Here is a 22,293-nt window from a genome sequence, read left to right as displayed (position 1 = left end):
TATTTAAATTTATTTTTAATCAAGAACTATTTGCATCTTTGAGTGTTCATAATGTTGCACAAATATCCAAGAACCAATAAAACCACAAGTTAATAAAACATTTTTATAAGAAAATAATTTTCTTTTAAGAACATTACAACAGGGCCACTCCTTCAGCCCTTGTCTTGTGAGTGGTCCCATTGACTTCAGTGAAACGAGAGTGCTCAGCACCTCCCAGGAGATGCACTTTATCTCAAGCGCTCAGACCCACAGGAACCAGGGTTTCAAGATTGAGTCCATAGTTTCTTGTGAAGCACCAAGTTAGTTTTTTATGCTTCTTAAATCTGCTCCAAGATCTAAAAGCCCGTCCAATAAACACTTTCCAAAAATGAGCCGTGACAGAAATTTTGCTCAAAAAATGAAACTAGTTCTGGCTTTTTGAAAAATTTATACAATGTCAAAAAACAAAACAAAACAAATAAACAAATGCCATCTGCCCATGCATTTGCGCACTTTTTTTGCCTGAAAGCAAAACAATCAAAATGTCTGTGCTGCTGAAATAAAACCTATTTCAGCAAAGGGGGTGACAAGGGCTAAAATTCAAAGGGTAAATTCTGCTTGTTGCAACTGTAGGCTGAATCTTTCACTAGTAATCAGTCATTATGGCCAAACATCAGACCCTGGAGACTCACTATGGTTCTGACAACCCAAAAGTTTGTTTTCCAAAACACTAGCATCAACGGGACTACTTGAATATGTAAGCACTACACAAGTGAGTAAGAGTTTCAAGATCAAACTTATTCTCTCCCATGGAAACAACCTTGGGAAGGGATGAAATTATACCAAAAGTTTTGCAAATTTCAGTTCACAGAGCTCCATCATTATCAGTGGGACAGAAGCTGCAGGTCCAGAGGGCATGATCAACCAAACACACAGTTGTTCCAATATTTGCGGGGAAATCCCACTTACCTCAGGACATTTACAAAGGAGGAGGAAGCCCTGAAGAGCACAAGCTTTTCCTTGTTCCTACCAGGGCCTTCTCTCTCCTCCCTAGTAGCACAGATTCTTCTAACCTCCGCTTCTCTTACACATTTAATAGATAATTTTCGGCTACTATATGTGCACCTCTCATTCCCTCCACTCCTAAATGAGGAGGAGATAATTTGGACATACTACTTGTCAATCAATCCCTTCTGTGCTAAAAGGCTGCCTCACAGCTAGCTGAGCCACACAGTGATCTGCCACAGCACACCCTGCATAAGGACTAATTGATTCTAGGGGCTCAGTTAGCATCACTCATCAACAGCAAGGTAAACTGCTGAACTGGGATCCCATTTTTTTATTCAGTGGACCCACACTTGTTCTTTGGCACAATTTAACTTTTTATGCTTGTTAATTTTGGCTCTACTACACCAATCTTTTTCCTCTACCAAGAACGTAACACTAAGGCTTTTAAAGAGACCAACAAAGACATCCTGGTTACCTGAAATAAGAAGTCTTTCAGCTTAGAGACAGACAGTTTGAAATGCAAACATTACTGTACTAACACATGGGTTTTTCATATCAGTGTTCTCCAATATTTTAGTCTTCAAGAATTTCTGACCCTGTAGCGTGGCACAAATTTTGAATGTAACAAGAATTCTTATATCTTGTTCATGCATCCACAAATAATTTCTATAAAAAGAAAGAAAAAAGTACCTCATGTTCCAGTCATCTTGCAAATCAAAAGCATATTGTGGTGTTTTCTTGAAATCAGTCTAATAAAGGAGATTAAAATCAGCCTTGCTAAATCTCACCCTCCCAAGTCACATAACTTTTACTTATGAGACAGTAATAACACTACTTTTTTCATTGGGAGTAACTTTTGTACTTGGACTTCATTTTCAGGATATTTTACAAGACTGGATTAAATGGACAGAGGTCATTTAATAAATACACTCTGTTCTCTTCCCAAAAATATGTCAGGCAGCTGTGTGAAAGAAGATTATAGAAAGATGTGTCCAGTGAATATTTTGCCAAACACAGAACCGTGTAAGTGTTTGACAAATTCCATAGTAAATTCTGATGGGGCCACTTTTTTTCTTATTCATTAAAAGCAACACTTTAAAATTAGCTCTGCAAATAACCCTACTTTGACAGATACGCCATGTCCTTCACATAAATAACAGGTTTTACCTCAGGAATTGAAACCAGCTGTGGTCTAAGGTCTGGAACCTGTTATATTCTGGATCAGTTTCAATAAGTCCCTGGTGGTCCAGAGAGACAAATGACCACGTTAAAGTTGGTGACCACATAGTAAGAGGGGACATGTTAGTCAAGTTGCTTAATACACTAGTGAAAAGTGCTCAGATTGTATGGTGATGAGCTTGGCATAAAAACCTATAGAAAATAGAATAGAATAGAGAAGGTCAGTCAAGCACTTCTATTTAACATTTCACATAATACAGCAGTAAGAGGCTTTCCAATCAAAATGAAAGGCAACAAATTTAAAATTTAAGAGTGATTAAACTAACTTTGTCACTGAGCTGCTATAGTTTCTCTAAAAGAAAAACATCTCGTTAAGAAAGCGGCAAACTGTGCATCAGTCTTTCACAATTTAGTAGGAAAAATAAATAAGATAAAGGTACAAATTTTAACTTTAACTTGAGCTATTTGTTAATTTTTGGTTTAAAAAAATTTCAAGTGAGAACTTAAAAAATAAAATAAAAAAATCTGTCCTCTGCACTTGGAAGGTCTGCATTACAGCTCCAATAAGGGTAGTCTTGGGTCGGGGATCAGACAGAAAAAGAAGTGATTCTGGTACCTTAAGGATTTTAAGACAATGAAGTTGATTTATGTGAATAGACCTTTCCCTTAACATAAAGTTATAACTATTGACTTACACAATCCCACTGTAAACAAAGCACTGATATCTCTTATCATAGCTATGCACGCACTGCTTTGTTTAGAACAAAACAGCATAGAATTTGGCCCTGCATCAAATGTCACTTAAAGATCATTTAATTTATAGTACACTGTGAGATTGAGATAAATGCCTTGGTGCTAAACAAGGTTACACCTTGTTTAATTACAAGATGTAGTAAGTTTACTGTTTGCTATTCTCCTTTCTAAGCTTTAACTTCACAGTTACCTTACACACTAAGTGGAGGAAAGGGGAAGCTGAATTTACATGCATACTTAAACTGGAATTTCAAATTTGAACCTTTATATCCATCCAAAGATTTGAATTACAGCTTCTAGTTTTTGTGGTTTCACATTATTTTCTATGCCTAACACCTATATCCCTTACTATAAAGTTACCCACCCAAATCTGACAGAAATCTGAAGTCTTCAAAAGCTTGAACTATGAAGAAATACACTAAAGGATTTTGATTACTATGACATGGTAGCAAGCTATATTGTTAGGATTGTTCACTTGTTCTTACCACAAAACCTGGTGCTCCTGTTCTGGTAGGGTGGGCTATATTATCTCCATAGGTACCTGCTGTAGAGCTCAGTGTAGTTATACTGGCACACACTGACCTGTCTGTCCTGGCATTAGTCGATTTAAGGAGTGAGCAGTATGCCCTCCATATTAACATGGTCCACTATCGTCTTTTATTTATTTATTTACAAAAAGGAGAATTACAAATGAACCCCATGAAGAGCAATGAGACCAGAAACATAAAACAGAGTTCAAATATTAGGAAATTCAGAAAGCAGCAGGAGCAGGCACAGCTGAATATGCTAAGTTTTAAACTGTTCACTATTGTCATTTAATTTATTTTAAAAAAAATTGCCTTGACAATATTGCCAAGACAAAAAAAAAAAACAAATTCAGCTTCAAGGTGACTCCATTAACCTTAGTGGTTTTACAGCAAAGCAAGCTGGCCCCTAGTTTAAAAACCTAACTGTGCAGGCGAGGTACCAACTCTGCATTGTGCTAAATAGCAAGTCTGAATCTTTTTCAAAGGCTGAATTCAGACTCTTCTGGAAGCAGATGCACCGCCTTGTTAGTTAATACATAAAAGTAGCCTTGTCACTGGTTCTGGATCCACTCTGTCTGGCAGTTAGATTCTGCACTAGTAAAGGATGGCTGGAGCGGGGATGGGGAGAGAACCAGAAAAAAGGTTAAAAAAGCAAAAAAGGGGAGGAATGTCATTACAGGGGAAGTCAATAGCTATTCCTGTATTTAGGTTGCCTAACACTTTCCATTATAAAAAGATTCCTGCAACTTGTTTTCAAGTTCTAACATTTTCATTGTTTGCAGCAGGTCTTTGAAATTTGGCAGGGAAAAAACTATGGGGCTAAAGATGTACCTATCACTTGCCCCAAGGACAAGTGTCTAGATTTGTCCAGTTTTGGGCAAGTTAAAAACTTTAAAAAATAACTATTTCCCTTCTCTCACATGCATTCCTCAGGTAAACGCTGACAGCCTGCCAAAATAGCTGAACATGAACATTCTAATGAGCCAAGCTCATACTGCCACCCGGACAGCAGCAGCAGACACTGCCTTGGGAATCCTAGAAACCCAGAGAACAGCTGCTGCAGCAGCAGTTGGATGGGGAGAGCAGGGCTGGGTTCTTCCTCCATACGTACCCAGCACTTTCCACCCATCCAGGATCTGACACATGGTCCCAGTGGCCCACTTCCCATCTCTGGAAGTGCAACATGGGGGCAGGATCCATGAAAAGAACCCATTAGACTCAGCACATATAAAAAAAAACCTTAAGAAATTAGATACAAAAAGAGTTAAAATAACATTTTTTAGGTTGGCAAGTCAAGCACTCCAAAATTATGGTTGCCTGGGCAAGCTTAATTAAGCTCCCTGGAGTATATGCATCATGACAGTGTAACTACATAATCACACTCTGTGTTTTTCCACAGAACTCCTGCCTCATTCAGTGGTCAGAATGGATGCATAATGAGACAGAATTAAGTTGCTCATGCAGTCTTAAATGTAGCATTTCCTAAATTCCAACTGCTTGACTTTGCAACCTTAATGTTCTAGGGTGATTTTATAATTATTTTAAATGTAATTTATGTTTAAAATGCTTGGAATTTATATACTTGCTCTTTGGTATTTTAGGTTTATGGACAAGAGGGAGATTCTTTTTTGACCTTCATATCATCATATCTGGGAATAGAGTTGAGAGATGAGCAATCTGAATAGATCAACTATTATCAGAGCAGTTACAATGTTTAGTTTTCTTTTTATTATTTGCAGCAGTTGTATCAAGTTGTTATTCAAGGTTCTTTTTTCTGTAAAAAAACAGAAGCCGTTAAATGAAGCCTATGTACTTCAATAGAAAGAGGCAAGGCCTGATCCAGCTAACTGCCCTCTACTCCTGTTGATTTCAGTGCTGAGTGAGGGAAGTTCAGCATGCCAATAGATTGACCCATCTTTGAAAATAATACCTAGGGCCATGATTAAACAAACTATTATTCCAAGGCTATATCCATTTGGCAGCATGTTTGTAATTAGCTGATTAACTTTTTTATGACAACATTCAGGTAAGCAATCAAATCAAAACTACTAGAGATATCAGAAAAAATGTGATATAGTGGTTAATCAAACTATTAGTATGGGATTTTGCTAGGCAGAGTGACAGTGCAGATTTCTAGAGAGACACGATTGGTGAGGTAATATCTTTTATTGGACCAGTATCCTGGGGCCAACATGGCTACAACTACACTGCATAGAGCAGATTTCTGTCAATCTACCATTTGTTTCCTCAAATCATAATTCAGTTTGAAATACAGGAATATTTTACTCCTTTTGTGAGGTGTGAAATTGTCCTGGTCATTTTCAGCATATGGTCTGAGCATTCATCTGCATTTCACACCACATATGCCCCATCTTTTCATTTTCAGTAGGTATAGCAAAGGTGCACTCTGTGCCTCTTGAAGCCCTGGAATGGATTTCATCCTTTCTATTAACTTGTAAAAGTTGCTATTTCAGTATGAAAGAAGAATACATATGCTTTATCTCAATTAAAACAATTACTTTTAAAAGTACAAGCTAAGCCTGTTGCATTGCTAAGATTATTACATTTGTTTCCATGTTGTATTTTTATCTCTTTAATTTTACTACACTATAATAATATATTGTAAATAACCATTACAGCATTGGTACCCTGAACAGTTTGGATTCTACTCAGAAGGTGGCCAGAGTGCACAACTCTTGCTTACATTAAGAACCACAAATTTCAATGGAGGCTATTTATGGAATAAGATACCAACGCAGCATGAGTCAGGTTACAAAATCTGGCCCTATATAGGGCTATTCTCCTATATCTGGCTTTAGGATTGAACTTCGCTCTCTGGAGTAGGAACAATAATTTAAAAGAGAATAATTTAATTCAATGGAATTAACCTCAATTAGACTACACTATCATAATTGGGAGAAGAATTAGCCCTTTGTGTTTAAAACTCAGAATTGTGCACCAAGCACAGCTGAAGCCCCATCTTTGTGCCATATCCAACCCTTATTTCACAGGCAGAATTCCTAATGAAGTCAATGGAAATTCTCAAAACTCAAGTGCAAATGAGGGGAAAATCTGTATTCAAAAGGAGTCAAATCCTTCTACTGAAATGGATGACAGTTTTGCCGTTGACTCCAATGAAACCAGCATCTGACCCAATATCATCATTGTATTATGTTATTTTGTTCCTCAAAACATAAAGCAAAACTGCAGAGGTCAGCTAATAGATGAGCAAGGAAAATACTTATTGCAAACCACTAAGATGCTTCAGGTCAAGAAGAGCAAACAAAAAACAGACCCCTAACTTGGGATATATTTCAGATGTACAGAGCATGAATAAAAGTATTTCCCTACAGCTACACTCATCTTGATTTACTTGGAGGAAAGGTGATTCTGTTACGTCTAATTGGAGTGGATCAATGTAGGAAAACTGGGTATACCTGTGGGCTTCCTGAGCCTTACCCATAATTCAGGTAGAAGCTCTAACGGCCTCATTCTGGGAGCTCCAAGAGAGAGTTCCCTTCCCATCTCCAGGACAGTAAACATACTGGTTGAGGACGCAAGTTAGATTCTGAGTCTGACTAGCTTAAACTCTTGGTAGAGAAGATTGTTTAAAAAAAAAATCATCCAATACAGGATTTGGATCTGCTGAAATAAGTAAATGAAACTTGTTATTTTCCTCAAGGTAGATGGTTAAAAAGAAACTTGATCAAAGAGGATTCTTACTATGATGGCATTTCAGTAGACAAATTTAAAGATGTGTGTTAATTTTTTGCATCTTTTTGGACAACTCTTTTTGGACAGTTATTGCAGTAAATACTTTGCCGTGAGGAATGTTATTTTAGATTTTATTTTATTTTGTCTGATTAAGATATTAATACAGGAGCAGCCCTGCAACCATGTTTGAAATTTTAAAAGCTTTCTTTCTAACTGCATCATTGTTACATATAGAATCTTTATCAGCCAATTCCAATGCTTCACTGTTTCAAAGATGAATCTGAAAAACATCCCAGATCGCATATTTGCTGTTCCAATTCATAGCTTAGAGCAGATGCAAACTTTTTTTTGCTGGGTCCCCTGTGAAAAAATTTCAGTCTGTGACAACCCCTGCTCCCCTCCCCATAAAAAAAGTGATATCAAATTACTATACATACTCATAGGAACATACTCATGGTATTGACACCCTTACTTCTGTGCTGCTGCTGGCCACCGCGCTGCCTATAGAGCTGGTCAGCTGGAGAATGGCAACTGTTGTAGCTACCCCTCCAGATCCTCTTCTCCTCAGCCAGCGCCAGCTCTAGGCACCAGCATTCCAAGCATGTGCTTGGGGTGGCACTTTCCAAGGGGTGGCATTTTGGCCCTTTAGGGGCAGCACTTTTCAAGGGGCGGCACTCTGTTTTGTTTGTTTGTTTGTTTTGCTTCAGTGGAGGCACTCAGGCTTTTTTATTTTTTGCTTCAGTGGCGGCACTCCAGTTTGGTTGTTTTTTTTTGCTTAGGGCAGCAAAAAACCTGGAGCCAGCCCTGTCCTCGGCAATATTTTTTGTGATCTCGCAACCCCCTTATAATAGCCTTGCAATCTCCTTATGGGTCAGGACTCCCAGTCTGAGAAACACTGGCTTAGCGGATGAAGATGAGCAAGAGAATAATGAAGATGATTAAATAACTGTTTTAACAAAATAGTCCCCAAATAGCTCTGATGCTTACTGGAGGGACTCCATGGGGAAGGAGTACATTCTTAAACATCTTATGGAACTGCTCAAAAATAAGCATATTTTGGTTGCATGCTTTAGATGAATGTTTTTCAAACCGTGGGTCGCGACCCAGTATTGGGTTGCGGCATGTAAGGCACTGGATCGCCTTGCTCTGATCAACACCACTGACCGGGACGTTAAAAGTCCCATTGGCGGTGCTGTCCAGCTAAGGCAGGCTAGTGCCTACCTTTTCCAACACTGCGCTGTACCCCGGAAGCGACCAGCAGCAGGTCCGGCTTCTAGGCATGCTGCCCCAACCCCGAGCACCAGCTCCGCACTCCCGTTGGCCGGAAACCTGCCAATGGGAGCTGAGGGGGCGGTGCCTGCAGGTGATAGTCACACAAACCTGCTTGTGCGCCTCTGCCTAGGAGCAGGACCCACTGCTGGCCGCTTCTGGGGTGCAGTGCAGTCCGTGGTGCCACTTGCCCACAGGGAAGGTAATCATATTTGCTGCATTCAGTACAATTAACTGGATAGCTTCAACTCTGCTGCTGGACTTCTGCCTGCATTTTTTTTCTTTTAATTTTTGCAGAGGGCTCTCTTTTTTTGTTTGCTTCTGGTTTGTTGTTTGGGGAGGAGGCAGAAAGGGGGTTAGGGAGATAATTGTCCCAGGTTTAGAATATGTTCATAGGTTTGTCATCTACAACGTTTAAAAATTTCAAGGATGTTTTAATACTAACAGCATGAGACTTCCAGCTTCTGTCACTCAAACTGAAGTCCCCCATGATCTCACAGGTTTTTTTCCTATACAGTATAGATAGATGAGTAAAGAGGTAGTCATCATTAGTGTGATTTGGTGCTCTGTAGCAGACACCAACAAATTCCTCATCTTGTGCTTTATCTGTTAGGACATTGATGCATAAGTGCTCAAGACCACTTTCTTCTGAGTTATCAGTGATTCCAAATCAGGTAATGCCAATTTGGCATAGAGTACCACTCAATCCTTCCTAAATAGGTTATAGCCACCGATTGTAACATTCCAATGGTATGAATCATCCGACCAGGTTTCAGTAGTATCAACTAGATCAAAGTTATGCTCATAACGAGCAATTCTTATTCCTCAATTGTTACCCAAGTTCCTAGCATTCGTGTATAGGCAATTCAGGAATTTCTTCTCTTCATTTCCTTCAGTTTCTTGATTAATTTTGTTTTCAGTATCTTGATTTTGCCTTGAATGCTCGTATCTTCCCTCTTTTTACCCTCCCCTTTTGCTATTAGTTTAACCCCTTCCTGACTACTCTAACTAGCCTATCCCCGAGGAGATTGACCCCTCTTCTTCTGAGATGGAGACCATCCAAACTGTATGGTCCCCTTTCCCTGTAGAAGGTGGACCAATGTTCCACAAAACCAAACCCTTCACCCTACACTCAATCTTGCCAGTGATTCACTTCCAGAATCTTCTGCCTTCTGTCTTCCTTTGCTCATGTGACAGGAAAGATCTGAGATCATATACTAGTCCCCCCACCCACCCCCCAGAATCCCTGCCTCACTCAGTGCACAGGATGGATGATGCTCAGTTAATACACATCTAGTCAAAGAAAAAGTCACCAGAATTATTTTTTTTAAACCTGGACAAAACCATGTATTTTCCCTAGCCTCATTCTTGGAAACAGCTTAACCATTCTGGCTGAGATCTTCCAAAATAACTCAGTCTGAGGCTCCCATCCACATGACACATTTCAGCCCACATGCTTAAAGTCTGGCAAAGTAGAAGCAAGTGAAAACACAGTCTTATGATGGGAACTGTCAGGCAACCTTAATAATAGGTGGTGCTACCAGCCCTGCTTATAATATTACAGAATCACAGAAATGTAGGACTGGAAGGGATTTTGATAGGTCATCTAGTCCCCTGCACTAAGGCAGGAAAAAGTATTATTTAGACTGTCCCTCACAGGTATACGTCTAACCTGTTCTTAAAAACCGCCAGTGATGGAGAATCCACAACCTCTCTAGATAATTTGTTCCAGTGCTTAACCACCCTGACAGTTAGGAACCTAAATCTCCCTTGCTTAAATTTAAGCCCATTACTTCTTTTCCTGTCCTCAGTAGTTAAGGGCAACAATTCATCACCCGTGTCTTTATAACAATCTTTTATGTACTTGTAGACTGTTATGTCCCCACTCAGTCTTCTCTTCTCCAGACTAAATAAATCCAGTTTTTAAAATCTTTCCTCGTAAGTCATGTTTTCTATGCCTTTAATAATTTTTGTACAATTTGTAAACATCTTTCCTGAAGTTATATTCCCAGAACATGACACAATACTCCGGCTGAGGCCTTATCATTCCTGAGTGGAAGAATTACTTCTTGTGTCTTGCTTACAACACTCCAGTTAATACAACCCAGAATCATGTTCATTTTTTTTGCAACAATATTACATTGACTCATATTCAGTTTCTGACCCATTATAATACCTGGATCCATCTCTGCAGTATTCCTTGTTAGGCAGTCATTTCCCATTTTGTATTTGTGCAATTCATTAGTCCTTCCTAAGTGTAGCACTTTCCATTTATCCTTATTGGATTTCATCCTATTTATTTCAGACCATTTCTCCAGTTTGTTAAGATCATTTTGAATTCTAATCCTGGCCTCCAAAGCACTTGCAACCCCGCCCAGCTTGGTATCACCCACAAACTTTTCTACTTTTCTGTTATCTTGCCTAACAATGCACGCTACCACTGAACTTTGAACATATATAGCTCTCCTTTTGTTAATATTATACTCTGAGAAAGTTTTAAAAGACAAAATATTGAATTACGTGGGCTGTAGTGAACTAGTCTTTCACTTTCTGCAACTATGACTTGGCGTTATCCCAGGGATAAATTTGGCCCATCATGTACTTGGGAGTAATACATTAACAGATAATATCCTGAAATCAACCCACGGTCATACACACTGCCTCTGCCAATGTACTGTCAGTACTCTTGACTGTTATCGAAGAACTGGCTCAAGGTAAACAACGTCATCCTACCCAATAACATGCTCATGACACAGACAGTTAAGTGACATTATCTTCTGGTCAGATGTATAGATACAATGTTTTAGATAAGTTTGTATTTTAGATATAAACATTGTTTCCACTTAAACAGATATTTCAACAGTCAAAATCAGCCCCATGATAAAAGTAAATATGCCTTCACTCCAGTTTCTCAAAAACAATCACTGAGGGCTAGATTGTGAATTCACAACACTCATCATTGCTGCTGTGTGCATGTCAGCATAGTCAAGCGAGAAGGGTAGTCTTCAAACCATGACCCTTCTCTACACATTTGTCTGCCAGGGCTGCTCAGGGGGGAGGGGCAAATGGGGCAATTTGCCCCAGGCCCTGCAGGGGCCCCCTCGAGAGTTTTTCAGGGCCCCTGGAGTGAGGTCCTTCACTCGCTCCGGGGGCCCCAGAAAACTCTCTCGGGGCCCAGGCCCCCGGAGCTTCTTCCGCTCCGGGTCTTCGGCGGCAATTCGGTGGCGGGGGGTCCTTCTGCCCCGGGAAGACCCCAGGCCCCCTGAATCCTCTGGGCGGCCCTGTTGTCTGCTGTAGATGCAATAGTGGCTGGTCATACTTTTGAGTTAGCACAGAAGACAATTTAGGAATTGCCCCCCTACACTTCCAATGCATTGCAGAACAGTCACTCACATCAACTGCCTGGAGTGATTGTGGCATTGCTCCCTAACTCCCATTCCACAAGGACCATGCTATCAGGAGCAGGGGTGTCACTATGCCATCTGACACTGGCGGACAACATTACTGCTATCAGCAGTGCTGGATGCTGTGTGGCCTGGTAAGTACCGAGCAAGACATAGCAAATCAAAGATTGGGGCCAGGCCCACATTATGATGCACCCATGAAACCAGAAATCACTGATGAGCAACATATGCATGCCATGTTCCCTTTATGCCACAACATGCAACATTAGACCTTACAATTATAGCCTTCTAATTACCATCATGCCTTCCCTAACATCTGACTTCAGGGGCTGCCATCTCAAGAACAGCTAGAGGCAGAAACCTATATCTGAAATTAATGTGTTGATATAGATTTCTTATTGACAACGAAACATTCTTAATAATGCCAGCAAACTTGAAGACTGTCTTCTGTCTGACTTTAGTGCTTGTGAAAGTTGAGGCATTGACAGTGTAGAAACCGAGGTTATTACTAAAGGTAATAGCAGGGATTTTGGGTGGGGCACATGGAAAAAAAATGAAACTGAACAACTACCTAGTTGACAGTTACCAAGTATAATTTCAATTTGAAGTACATCTTTACAAGAGTTATTCTTGACAAACTAACTGATCTTCTAAAGAAATCGTTAGAAAGCAATATCATATTCCCCATAAAGATCCTTCTTGCAAAAATGCCTACCATGTTCCAATACCCGTATTTGGATATATTTACTGGAAGAAGAGATGTAACAATATTACTGTCTGTGGAATTATGCAGATGTAAATTTCTGCATTTCTTTATTTGAAAGAGCAAAAGTCCAACTCCTAGATAGCAAAAACAGTCATATTTCACCATTATGAGGCAATAAGAGGACCAATCTATTTCATAACTGTGAAGTAATCATAGCTGTAAACTATGACTATTTTAACGGTGTGATAAAACATCAGAAAAATGTTTGAGCAATTCGGCTAATGGGACTGCAATACGCCAATATACTACAATCAGTTTATCCCAATGTCAAAATTCCAATGCAGTGAACTATCAGTAGTTGTCTTGAAATAATATATTACAATAAGAAAAAAGCTTTGTGTGTGTAAGATTATCAAAAATGAACACACAAAAGATTTAGTCGTATGCATTATATAAGATTTTTATAAATTTTTAACTTTATGTTGTCCTTCAGTTAATAAAAAAAACTTTAAGGCTATTGATACACACTGCAAGGTACTGAGTGATATCACTATCGATGTGAGCTCTGGTCTTACAGTTGGATGGCTATTCCAACATCAGAATACGTTGAAGTTGTATAGGCTAATTATATAGGAGTTAACCTTATAATGTTCTTTCATGTATCAGTGTAGTTTAAACAAGGAAACTGAGCCTCTTTAGATGTTAGTCAACTACTTTCAATAATTTATAAACACGGAGAGGTTTTTTTTAATCCATCAGTAAATAAAGGGAAAAATGCAGTATCTTCAATGTAACTGAAAGAGAATAAGATAGTGTTAATGAAGTCATTTAGTTCCATTGAGATGACATTTCAATCTCTGTGGATGAGAGTATCCAATGATCATTATAAACAGTCATGTCAATGAGGAATCCATCTGAAGATCCTCCATATCTATATATTTCTGTATTACCAAAAGCTCTCTCTCAATAAAATATTGTACTTTATGTATTCTTTTGCATGTTATGAAAAGGCCAATTGATTATGAAATATAACTTTGGTACTGAATTAAGGAAATGCCAATGAAACCTCAGGTGCACAGAGAACAAGTCTGAAGCTTGTGGGTGTTGTGAGGTATACTTAGTCATGAATGCTGCACTGTGCAAAAACGGACATAATAAACAAAGTTCGGTCTACAGTTACACATTATTCACTGCCATTATTTTCAAGTATATTTATTCTCAAAAGTATGAGTTCACTCGTAAAGACACAGAAGTTTTACGTAAGTAAGATTAAATGTTAAGCTATTACTAAACACCACTATTCTAAAAAACTAGTTTAGCACCTCAAAGTTAATATTTATTGCTTTTAGAAAAGAACTCTGGAAATCAATGATGTATTTTCAGATTCAGTAAAACAGAGCATGTGCTGAATGAGACATTTCTCTGCATAATTACTATTAGAATTCCACACCTCCTCAAGTATCATATACAGAATTAGAGAAAATTTTCATGCTAACTAGCAAAAGTCAGATTGCTGTATGTAAAATATTTTGTTCTTAATCTGAATTAAAACAGATTATTTATTAAGAAGGACATAGTTCATACCCTGCTAACAGTCTAGAAGTCAAAGTGATGTTCTTCTAATTGTCTTATTGTTGCCTAAACAGCTAAATGGCTATAAAGTGAAAGTACTACCGAACTAGAGTTTTATGAACACAAAAGCAACATCTTGGTTTTCTTAAATATTTGGATTATATAACTCTCTACCCAGTTATCATAAACAGGGTCACATAACCAAATAATTTGTTTCACTGACCAAAATGTAGTTAATACTCACTGCATTTCAAAAGATTTAAAATTCGTAATTACTAAAGATCATGTATACATTTCTTTTTCTGACATTCTCAAACTGTCAATATTCATGGTAACATCTATTCTGCTACATGAGTATGCCTTCACAGAGCCCCACAGGATATAGTCTGTTGGAGAAAAGTTAATGCATCATTTTTGCCAATAAGGATCTTCTTTTTTATGGAAGAGCAGGAAGAAATCAGGATTTCATTAATGCCCAAAAAACAGACAAATTTGAATTCACACTCCTAGAAAAGTAGAGAAAGAGATCAAGTGAGGAGTAAAAGAAGGGGGGAAAGTCTCAACTACTACACTAAACAGGACCTTGTTAGAATATGTAATCTTCTGAGAGCTCTCACCTCAACCGAAGGAGCCCCAGCCTGCCTGCCACAAAAGACCCCCTGCCCTAAGCATCGGCCAAGCTGCTGACACCCCCGGGCCCCGAAGTCACCCTCCACAGCCAAGCTGCCGCCCCTCCCAAGCACTGGGCCAAGACAACAGCACCCCTGCCCCTGAAGGCCCGCTCCAGCCAAGCCAGGCTGGCTCCAGCGTCAGGCCAAGCTGATGGCCCCCCGAACGCTTTGCCAGCCCCAGGCCAAGTCGCCAGCCTCCCTCATCCCTGAAGGCCCCCCCGTCTAAGCCACCACCCCACCCCTCCCCAGCACCAGGCTGGCCCCACAGCGCCCGGCCAAGCCACCTCACTCCCCCGCCATATGCTCCTGCTTGCCTCTGCCTTGCCGCATCCCTCCTCACTTCCCCTCCCCAGAGGAGGAGGAGGGACGCAGTGAGTAGAGGAGACTTCCAGAGAGGGGTGGTGCTGGAGTAAAGGATTTACCGGCAGGCAACAGCAGGCAGTGGGGGCTTTGGGGAAGGGACAGGACCACCGCGGCCCAGGTGTCCAGTGGCGGGTCAGTGGCAGCTGCGCCAGGGAAGGCTTAGCCTTCCTTGGCCTATTATGCCTGCCGTCCTTGTTGTTGTTATGTTAGGTTTCTTTAATGGCCATCTCAACACTGAGAAACAAACAATTGTATATTCCGGGGGTCGGCAACCTTTCAGAAGTGGTGTGCCGAGTCTTCATTTATTCATTCTAATTTAAGGCTTCGCATGACAGTAATACATTTTAACGTTTTTAGAAGGTCTCTTTCTATAAGTCTGTAATATATAACTAAATTATTATTGTATGTAAAGTAAATAAGGTTTTTAAAATGTTTAAGAGCTTCATTTAAAATTAAATTAAAATGCAAAGCCCCCTGGCCACGTGGCCAGGACCCGGGCAGTGTCAGTGCCACTGAAAATCAGCTGGTGTGCCGCCTTCAGCACGCATGCCATAGATTGCCTACCCCAGTATATACATTGCATAAACTAACCAGATTTTATGACGTCTAGAATTACACGACTCCCATGTGGACCCCTCTCCAAAGATTTATTTCCACTCAAAGGAGTTCCCCTGAGACTATCTGCTTGCAAATAGCAAAGCAATGGATTACCTCACATGGAAGAGTTTTAAAACAGAGCATCACCAGTTTTATTATAATATGAACAGAAGGCTAATTACTATATAGTTGCACTTGATGTGCATGGGTTTGATTTAATAAGGTCTGAATGCACTTGCATCACATTTAAAATATGGTGAATCCATTTATAAAGTGACAAATAATGAGAAGATACCTGGAAATCATCCAGTGAAATTAATAGGAGTTTAGTTTAAAGACTTGTACAGTTCTGATTTAAACCAGGAAAAATATGGAAATTCAGTTTGTAATCAACCCTCAAATTCCAAGAAATAATGGAAAACAGTTGGCAATTGAAAGGTTGTTTTCACTTATGCATAAGTATTGGCACCTTACAGTTTTACTGTGAATTTCATCCATTATTTATTTAGTTCACAGTTTTGTTTTGTTTTTTAAAATATGGTTTTATTACCATGTTGAAAATTGCCAGATTTCAGTGAATGCTTCACCAATTTACCTTGTCAATATAGCTCAATCCTATTCTGAAAAGGCTACCTCAAGTTTGAGACAGCAGTTCAGTCTCCTTGATAATTCAATCCTTGGCCTTTCCTCAGAGGTTGCCAACAAAGCTGTCAATTAGTGCTAGGTATGGTCGTGGGTCTTGTAACCTGGACAGTTATCCACTGTAGACTGAGATTATCAGCACATTTCACGTAGTCAAAACACACTGACTTATTTATTTGTATTTTGCTATTTATGCTCTTAGCATTCTACAGATGAATGAACGGCAAGGTCCCTGTTCCCAGAACATAAATCTGAAGGTCTGATCCTGCATCTGTGATTCACAGATTCCAAGGTCAGAAGGGACCACTGTGATCAACCAGTTTGACCACTTATATAGCACAGGCCACAGAATTTTCCCAAACTAATTCATGGAGCAGATCTTTTACAAAAAACATATCAATTAGATTTTAAAATGGTCAGTGATGCAGAATCCACCACAATCCTTGGTAAACTGTCCCACTGATTAATTACCCTCAACATCAAAAATGTACACCTTATTTCCCAGCTGCATTTGTCTAGCTTCAATTCCAACCACTGGATTGTGTTATATCTTGGACCGAAATATTTGTTCCCCCTGTAGATACTTATAGATTGTGCTCCTGGAGTCTTACTTAACCTGGAGATACTTAACCTGGAGATACTTAACCTGAGCTCCTGGAGTCTATCACTATAAGGCATATTTTCTAATCCTTTAATCATTCTCATGGCTCTTCTCTACTTCATCAACATCCTTCCTGAATTGTGGATACCAGAACTGGACACAATATTCTAGCAGCAGTCACATCAGTTCCAACTACAAAGGTAAAATAACCTCTCTACTCCTACTTATGCATGCCAGGACTCCATTAGCTCTTTTGGCCTCTGCCACATTCGGAGTTCATGTTCAGTTGATTATCCATCATAGCCCCCCAAATCTTTTTCAGAGTCACTGCTTTCAAGGATAGAGTTCTCCATCCTGTAAGTATGGTCTGCATTCTATGTGCCTAAATTTCTATGTTTACATTTAGTGAGTTCTGTGCCTGGAATGCTTACACAATAGGGCCATAAATGATGTCAATATCATTCCTTATCAATGAACTTGGAACTACTGAGAGCACCTATTTGACAGTGTACATCTAGTTTGTGTATGTGAACGTCTTGGGATTATTTAATCAATCATTCTAAACTCCCTCTGCTCAACCACTGTTGCATTCTCAATGTGTGTTAAAAATAACTGACTAGATTATAGATAGCTATACACTACTCTAACTTCTTTCCATATACATATATCTATCTCTATAGATATAGATACACACACACACACACACACACTATTATTTCAATATATAAAATATACAGAATTGCCTTGCTTTTAGGTTCTTTCCAACCAAGTTTCTCTTCCTTCCCTCTACTACTGTGACCTGGCAAAGAGAAATGCAACTCCCAAGTGATTTTAGTAGGAGCTGTGGCTGCCAACACTTCTCAGAATCAGGTTTATAATAATTTAAAGAGCCCATAGATTAAAAGCAGGGAACATTATTTTGTTTTCCTTTCTACTTTTAAACTGCTGTCCTTGATCCTCACTTTTCCTTACTGTTATGTCCAATGCTAGCAAACAAATTATTACAATGTATTGCATGCACAGGGTCAGATCCTTGGCTAGTATAAATCAGTGTAGCTTTATTGACTCCAATGCCAACAACCCCAAGAGTTGTCAGACTGCCTTACCCTTTTCTAATAAGGCTGTAATCATCATTGATGTTACAATGGAAGTCAATGAGATACAAAGGTTTTCTTTGATGATCAATTTTAAGAAAGATCATTTATTTCAAATCCTTACCCTCTTGGCTGTATTGTAACCAAGGTATCAAATATCAATGCAGAACTGCAGTTGGACAATCATTTCACAGAACCGGCCTCTGCCCCAATGTACTGTACTGTAGCATAATTTATTGGTTTATAGCTTGTTTACATTTGTTTTTCCTTTCTACAATTCTGGAAGAATGTAGAAAGGGAGAAGTTTTGTGTTGGTGACCTTGTAAAAGTGCTGAAGATTTGCAGAGAGACAGTATGATAACCAATTAATATAATCCCAGACTCCTGGGTTCTAATCCCATCTCTGCTATTGACTCACTGTGTAATATCAGGCAAGTCATTTAACTTTGTTCCATTTTCTCTAGTCTGTAAAATGTGGATAATACTTGATTACCTACCATACAAGTGTTGTGAAGACTGGTTAATATTCATATGGAGCTCTGAAGGTTAAAAGTGCTTATATTATTATCCCTCCAGTTTTTCCATACATTCTCACAGCTTCAAAGTTCTATGAGCAGCTACTATTTTTCAGGCTAAGCAGGACTGAAAGTGATAACTTAAGTTGCATCTCACATGACATTTTTAAAGCACCTCAACTCTGCAAGAGTAAAGTATGCTACACCCAAAGTACTCCCTTCTAGCCTGGGGAATAACAGCCACGATGCAGGTCATCCGGATTGCTCTACTCCTTCTGCAGAATATAAAGGTCTTCTGAGAATTAATTAGTGAATGTATTATAAAAGATAGTTTGTGCTTTGAGATGGGCTGGGAAACTTCAGGGGTTTGACTACATGAGAAATGTATATAATGAGCTAGGTGGAATTTGTCCAAAACAACATGGAGAATAATTAAGAAAGGTTAAGGTATATTTTATGGAATCACTCATAATTAAAGTGGTATAGTTTTAAAAACCAATATAGTGGAAACTGTGCTAATCATCAACCACTAACATTGGCCACTTTTCCTAGTGGCCAATAAACTGGCACTCCCAACAGGGATTTTCTTCCTATTAATTGCAAATCAGATTGTTACAATAGCTAGAAAAATAGCTGTTCTTTTATTGACTACATGCATCTGACGATCAGGGGCGGCTCTAGCAATTTCGCCACCTCAAGCACGGCGGCATGCCGCGGGGGGCACTCTGGCAGTCGCCGGTCCCGCGGCTCTGGTGGACCTCCTGCAGACACGCCTGCGGGAGGTCCACCGGAGCCACGGACCCTCCGCAGGCACGCCTGTGGGAGGTCCACCGGAGCCGCCTGCCGCCCTCCCGGTGACCGGCGGAGCGCCCCCCGCGGCATGCCGCCCCAAGCACGCGCTTGGCGTGCTGGGGCCTGGAGCCGGCCCTGCTGACGATGTGGGTATTCATCCACGAAAGCTCATGCTCCAATACTTCTGTTAGTTTGTAAGGTGCCACAGGACTCTTTGCTGTTCTTTTATTGGCATTAACAGATTCCACTGTAGCTTTAATTTCTTCATGAACGGATCCTCGAATATTCTCACCTATCAAGAGAGGCTACCTTTTAAATTACAGTGGTAAATATCCAAGGCATACTAGAGAATAAAGCTTAGTAATTGGTTTATCCTCTAGCCATCTCCTGCATGCCAAAAAAAAAAAAAAAAAAAAGCAAGGGTCAAATGCTAAAATTAAAAGTAGAAAGTTTGCAACATTGGTCTAAGAGAGACATGATTCACATTTTAATGAAAATCATGTGAGGATATAGTGAAAATAAAACACAAAATCATATTATGTGTTTCTACTGACTTTAACAACCACAAAAATCTGTGGTCTAAATCCTAACAGGTGTCTTTGGCCAGAGGAGGCAAAGCACACCTTCCGTTCTGCCATGGCACACTGGTCTTCAGCACAAGTGCTGGAACTCCGGGTGCTGCAGCATCCTCTGGCTTGAAGTGGTTTCCATCAGACACAGGGTTTACAGTTTGGTGAAATGGCTCTCAGGACCCCCACTGTACAAATTGTTCCAGCGTCCCTGCCCCACCGCCCCCGGGCTCAGGTGTCCAACCGGGGCAGACAGTTGGGCAGTAAATTGCCGGACGGCTGCCTGTCGGACTCAAGTTAGGAGCCAGCCCCACATTAACCACAGAAACGGGGCAGAGAGGAATCCCACAGCTCTTAACCCACCCAACTCCTCCTAGCTGCTCCCTTCAAACGCTTCAGTGTAGACACGCGTCCTGCCCCCTCCTCTCCTCTGCGAGCGGCAGGAATTTCACAATCCCCCACGCGCCTAACAAGCCGCCTCGGCCCAACCAGACGCCCGGTGACCCGGAGCCAGGCATCCCTGTGGGCGGCGGGCAGGGTCCCTGCAGCCAGCCCCGCTGTCTGGGGTCCGGCTCCCAGGGCGCAGCCGGGAACGCCAAGCCCGGTGCCTGGCAGCGGCGCAGGGAGGGCGGGAGCCAGCGCGAGCGACCGGGCGGCAGCAAAGGCTGCGGCTCCCCGAGGGCGCAGAGCGCACTGGCTCCGAGAGCGGGGAGGGGGCGGGCGCTAAGCGAGCGTCCTACCGTCGCGGGCTTCTTGCTCCCGGACATGGTGCTGCTGGCGCTGGCGGCGGGGACGAGGCAGGCGGCGCTCCAAGGACTGGCGCTGCGGGCAAGGCGGTATAAAGACTTGGGAGACACGTAGCACTTCCCGGGACCGGCCCCTCAAGTCTCACCCCTCCTCCGTCTCCACCTCCCGCCCGCTGCCCTCCGCCCCCCGGCAGCAGCAGGCGAGCGGGGGGGCTCGGTCCGGCTCTCCCGCCCGCCCCACGGGGCCGTAGGGAGGGAGCGGCCCCCGCCGCGCGACAGCGAAAGGAACAACCCGCCCGCCCGGGGCTGCTCCCAGCGGCAGCGACCGGCCAGGAGTCAGGACAGCGGAGAGCTGTTACAGGCAGTGGTTTCCCCAGGAATTGAAATTGGGGGGGGGGGGGGGGGGGGGGGTGTTCGAATTTACAGGGGGCGGGGTGGCAGGACCAAGGCGATATATAAAAGAGACATGAATAAAGTAAATGTTTTGTTAGGATTATGCAAATTTAACATAAGAATAATGCAAGTTACACCAAAACACATAACAGGTCTAGATTTCTAAAAAATACTTTTTTAAATGTATATTTTAATTTAAATTGACTTTTGAAAAGTAAGCCATCATGGGGTAAGAGGGAAGATCCTCTCATGGATCAGTAACTGGTTAAAAGATGAGAAACAAAGGATAGGAATAAATTATCAGTTTTCAGAATGGAGAGAGATAAATAGTGGTATCCTTGAGGGGTCAGTACTGGGACCAGTCCTATTCAACATATTCATCTGGAAAAATGGGTAAACAGTGAGGTGGCAAAATTTGCAGATGATACAAAACTATTCAAGATAGTTAAGTCCCAGGCAGACCGCGAAGATCTACAAAGGGATCTCACAAAACTGGGTGACTGGGCAACAAAATGGCAAATTAAATTCAATGCTGATAAATGCAAAGTAATGCACATTGGAAAGCAATCTCAACTATACATACAAAATGATGGCATCTGAATTAGCTGTTAACACTCAAGGAAGAGATTTTGGAGTCATTGTGGATAGATCTCTGAAAACATCCACTCCATGTGCAGCAACAGTCACAAAAGCAAACAATGTTGGGAATCATTAAGAAAGGGATAGATAATAAGACAGAAAATATCATATTGCCTCTACATAAATCCATGGTACGTGCACACCTTGAATAGTGTGTGTAGATCTGGTCACCCATCCTAAAAAATATATATTGGAATTGGAAAAGGTACAGAGATAGGCAACTAAAATGATGAGGGGTATGAAACAGGAGGAGAGATTAAAGTGATGGGGAATTTTCAGCTTAGAAAAGAGATGACTAATGGGGATATGATAGAGGTCTACAAAATCTTGACTGGTGCGAAGAAAGTGAATAAGGAAATTTTATTTAATCCTTCACATAATACAAGAACTAGCAGTCACCCAATGAAATTAATAGGCAGCAGATTTAAAAAAAAACAAAAGGCAGTATTTCTTCACACAATATAAAGTCAACCCAGGGAACTCTTTGCCAGGGGATGCTGTGAAGACCAAAACTATAACAGGATTTTAAAAAGAACTAGATAAATTCCTGGAGAACAGGT

The 22,293-nt window shown here is 40.8% G+C and overlaps 1 protein-coding gene across 2 annotated transcripts in view; it reads right to left on the bottom strand.

The window, feature by feature from the left end:
- Positions 1-20,968, bottom strand: part of PAPSS2 (3'-phosphoadenosine 5'-phosphosulfate synthase 2) — a 63,213-nt gene extending 42,245 nt beyond the window's left edge. Inside the window, exon 1 of one of the 2 annotated variants that reach the window (XM_045023001.1) lies at positions 20,696-20,968. In XM_045023001.1, coding sequence (XP_044878936.1) covers positions 20,696-20,722 — 27 coding nt within the window. In that variant the 5' untranslated portion in view covers positions 20,723-20,968. The remainder of the gene's footprint in view (positions 1-20,695) is intronic. The other variant, XM_045023002.1, reaches the window with a different exon arrangement.
- Positions 20,969-22,293: the final 1,325 nt, after the last annotated feature.

The sequence above is a fragment of the Mauremys mutica genome, chromosome 7 (genome assembly GCF_020497125.1).
Source record: "Mauremys mutica isolate MM-2020 ecotype Southern chromosome 7, ASM2049712v1, whole genome shotgun sequence".
In the NCBI taxonomy this organism is placed as follows: domain Eukaryota; kingdom Metazoa; phylum Chordata; order Testudines; family Geoemydidae; genus Mauremys; species Mauremys mutica.
This window is presented reverse-complemented; position numbering and strand designations above follow the sequence as displayed.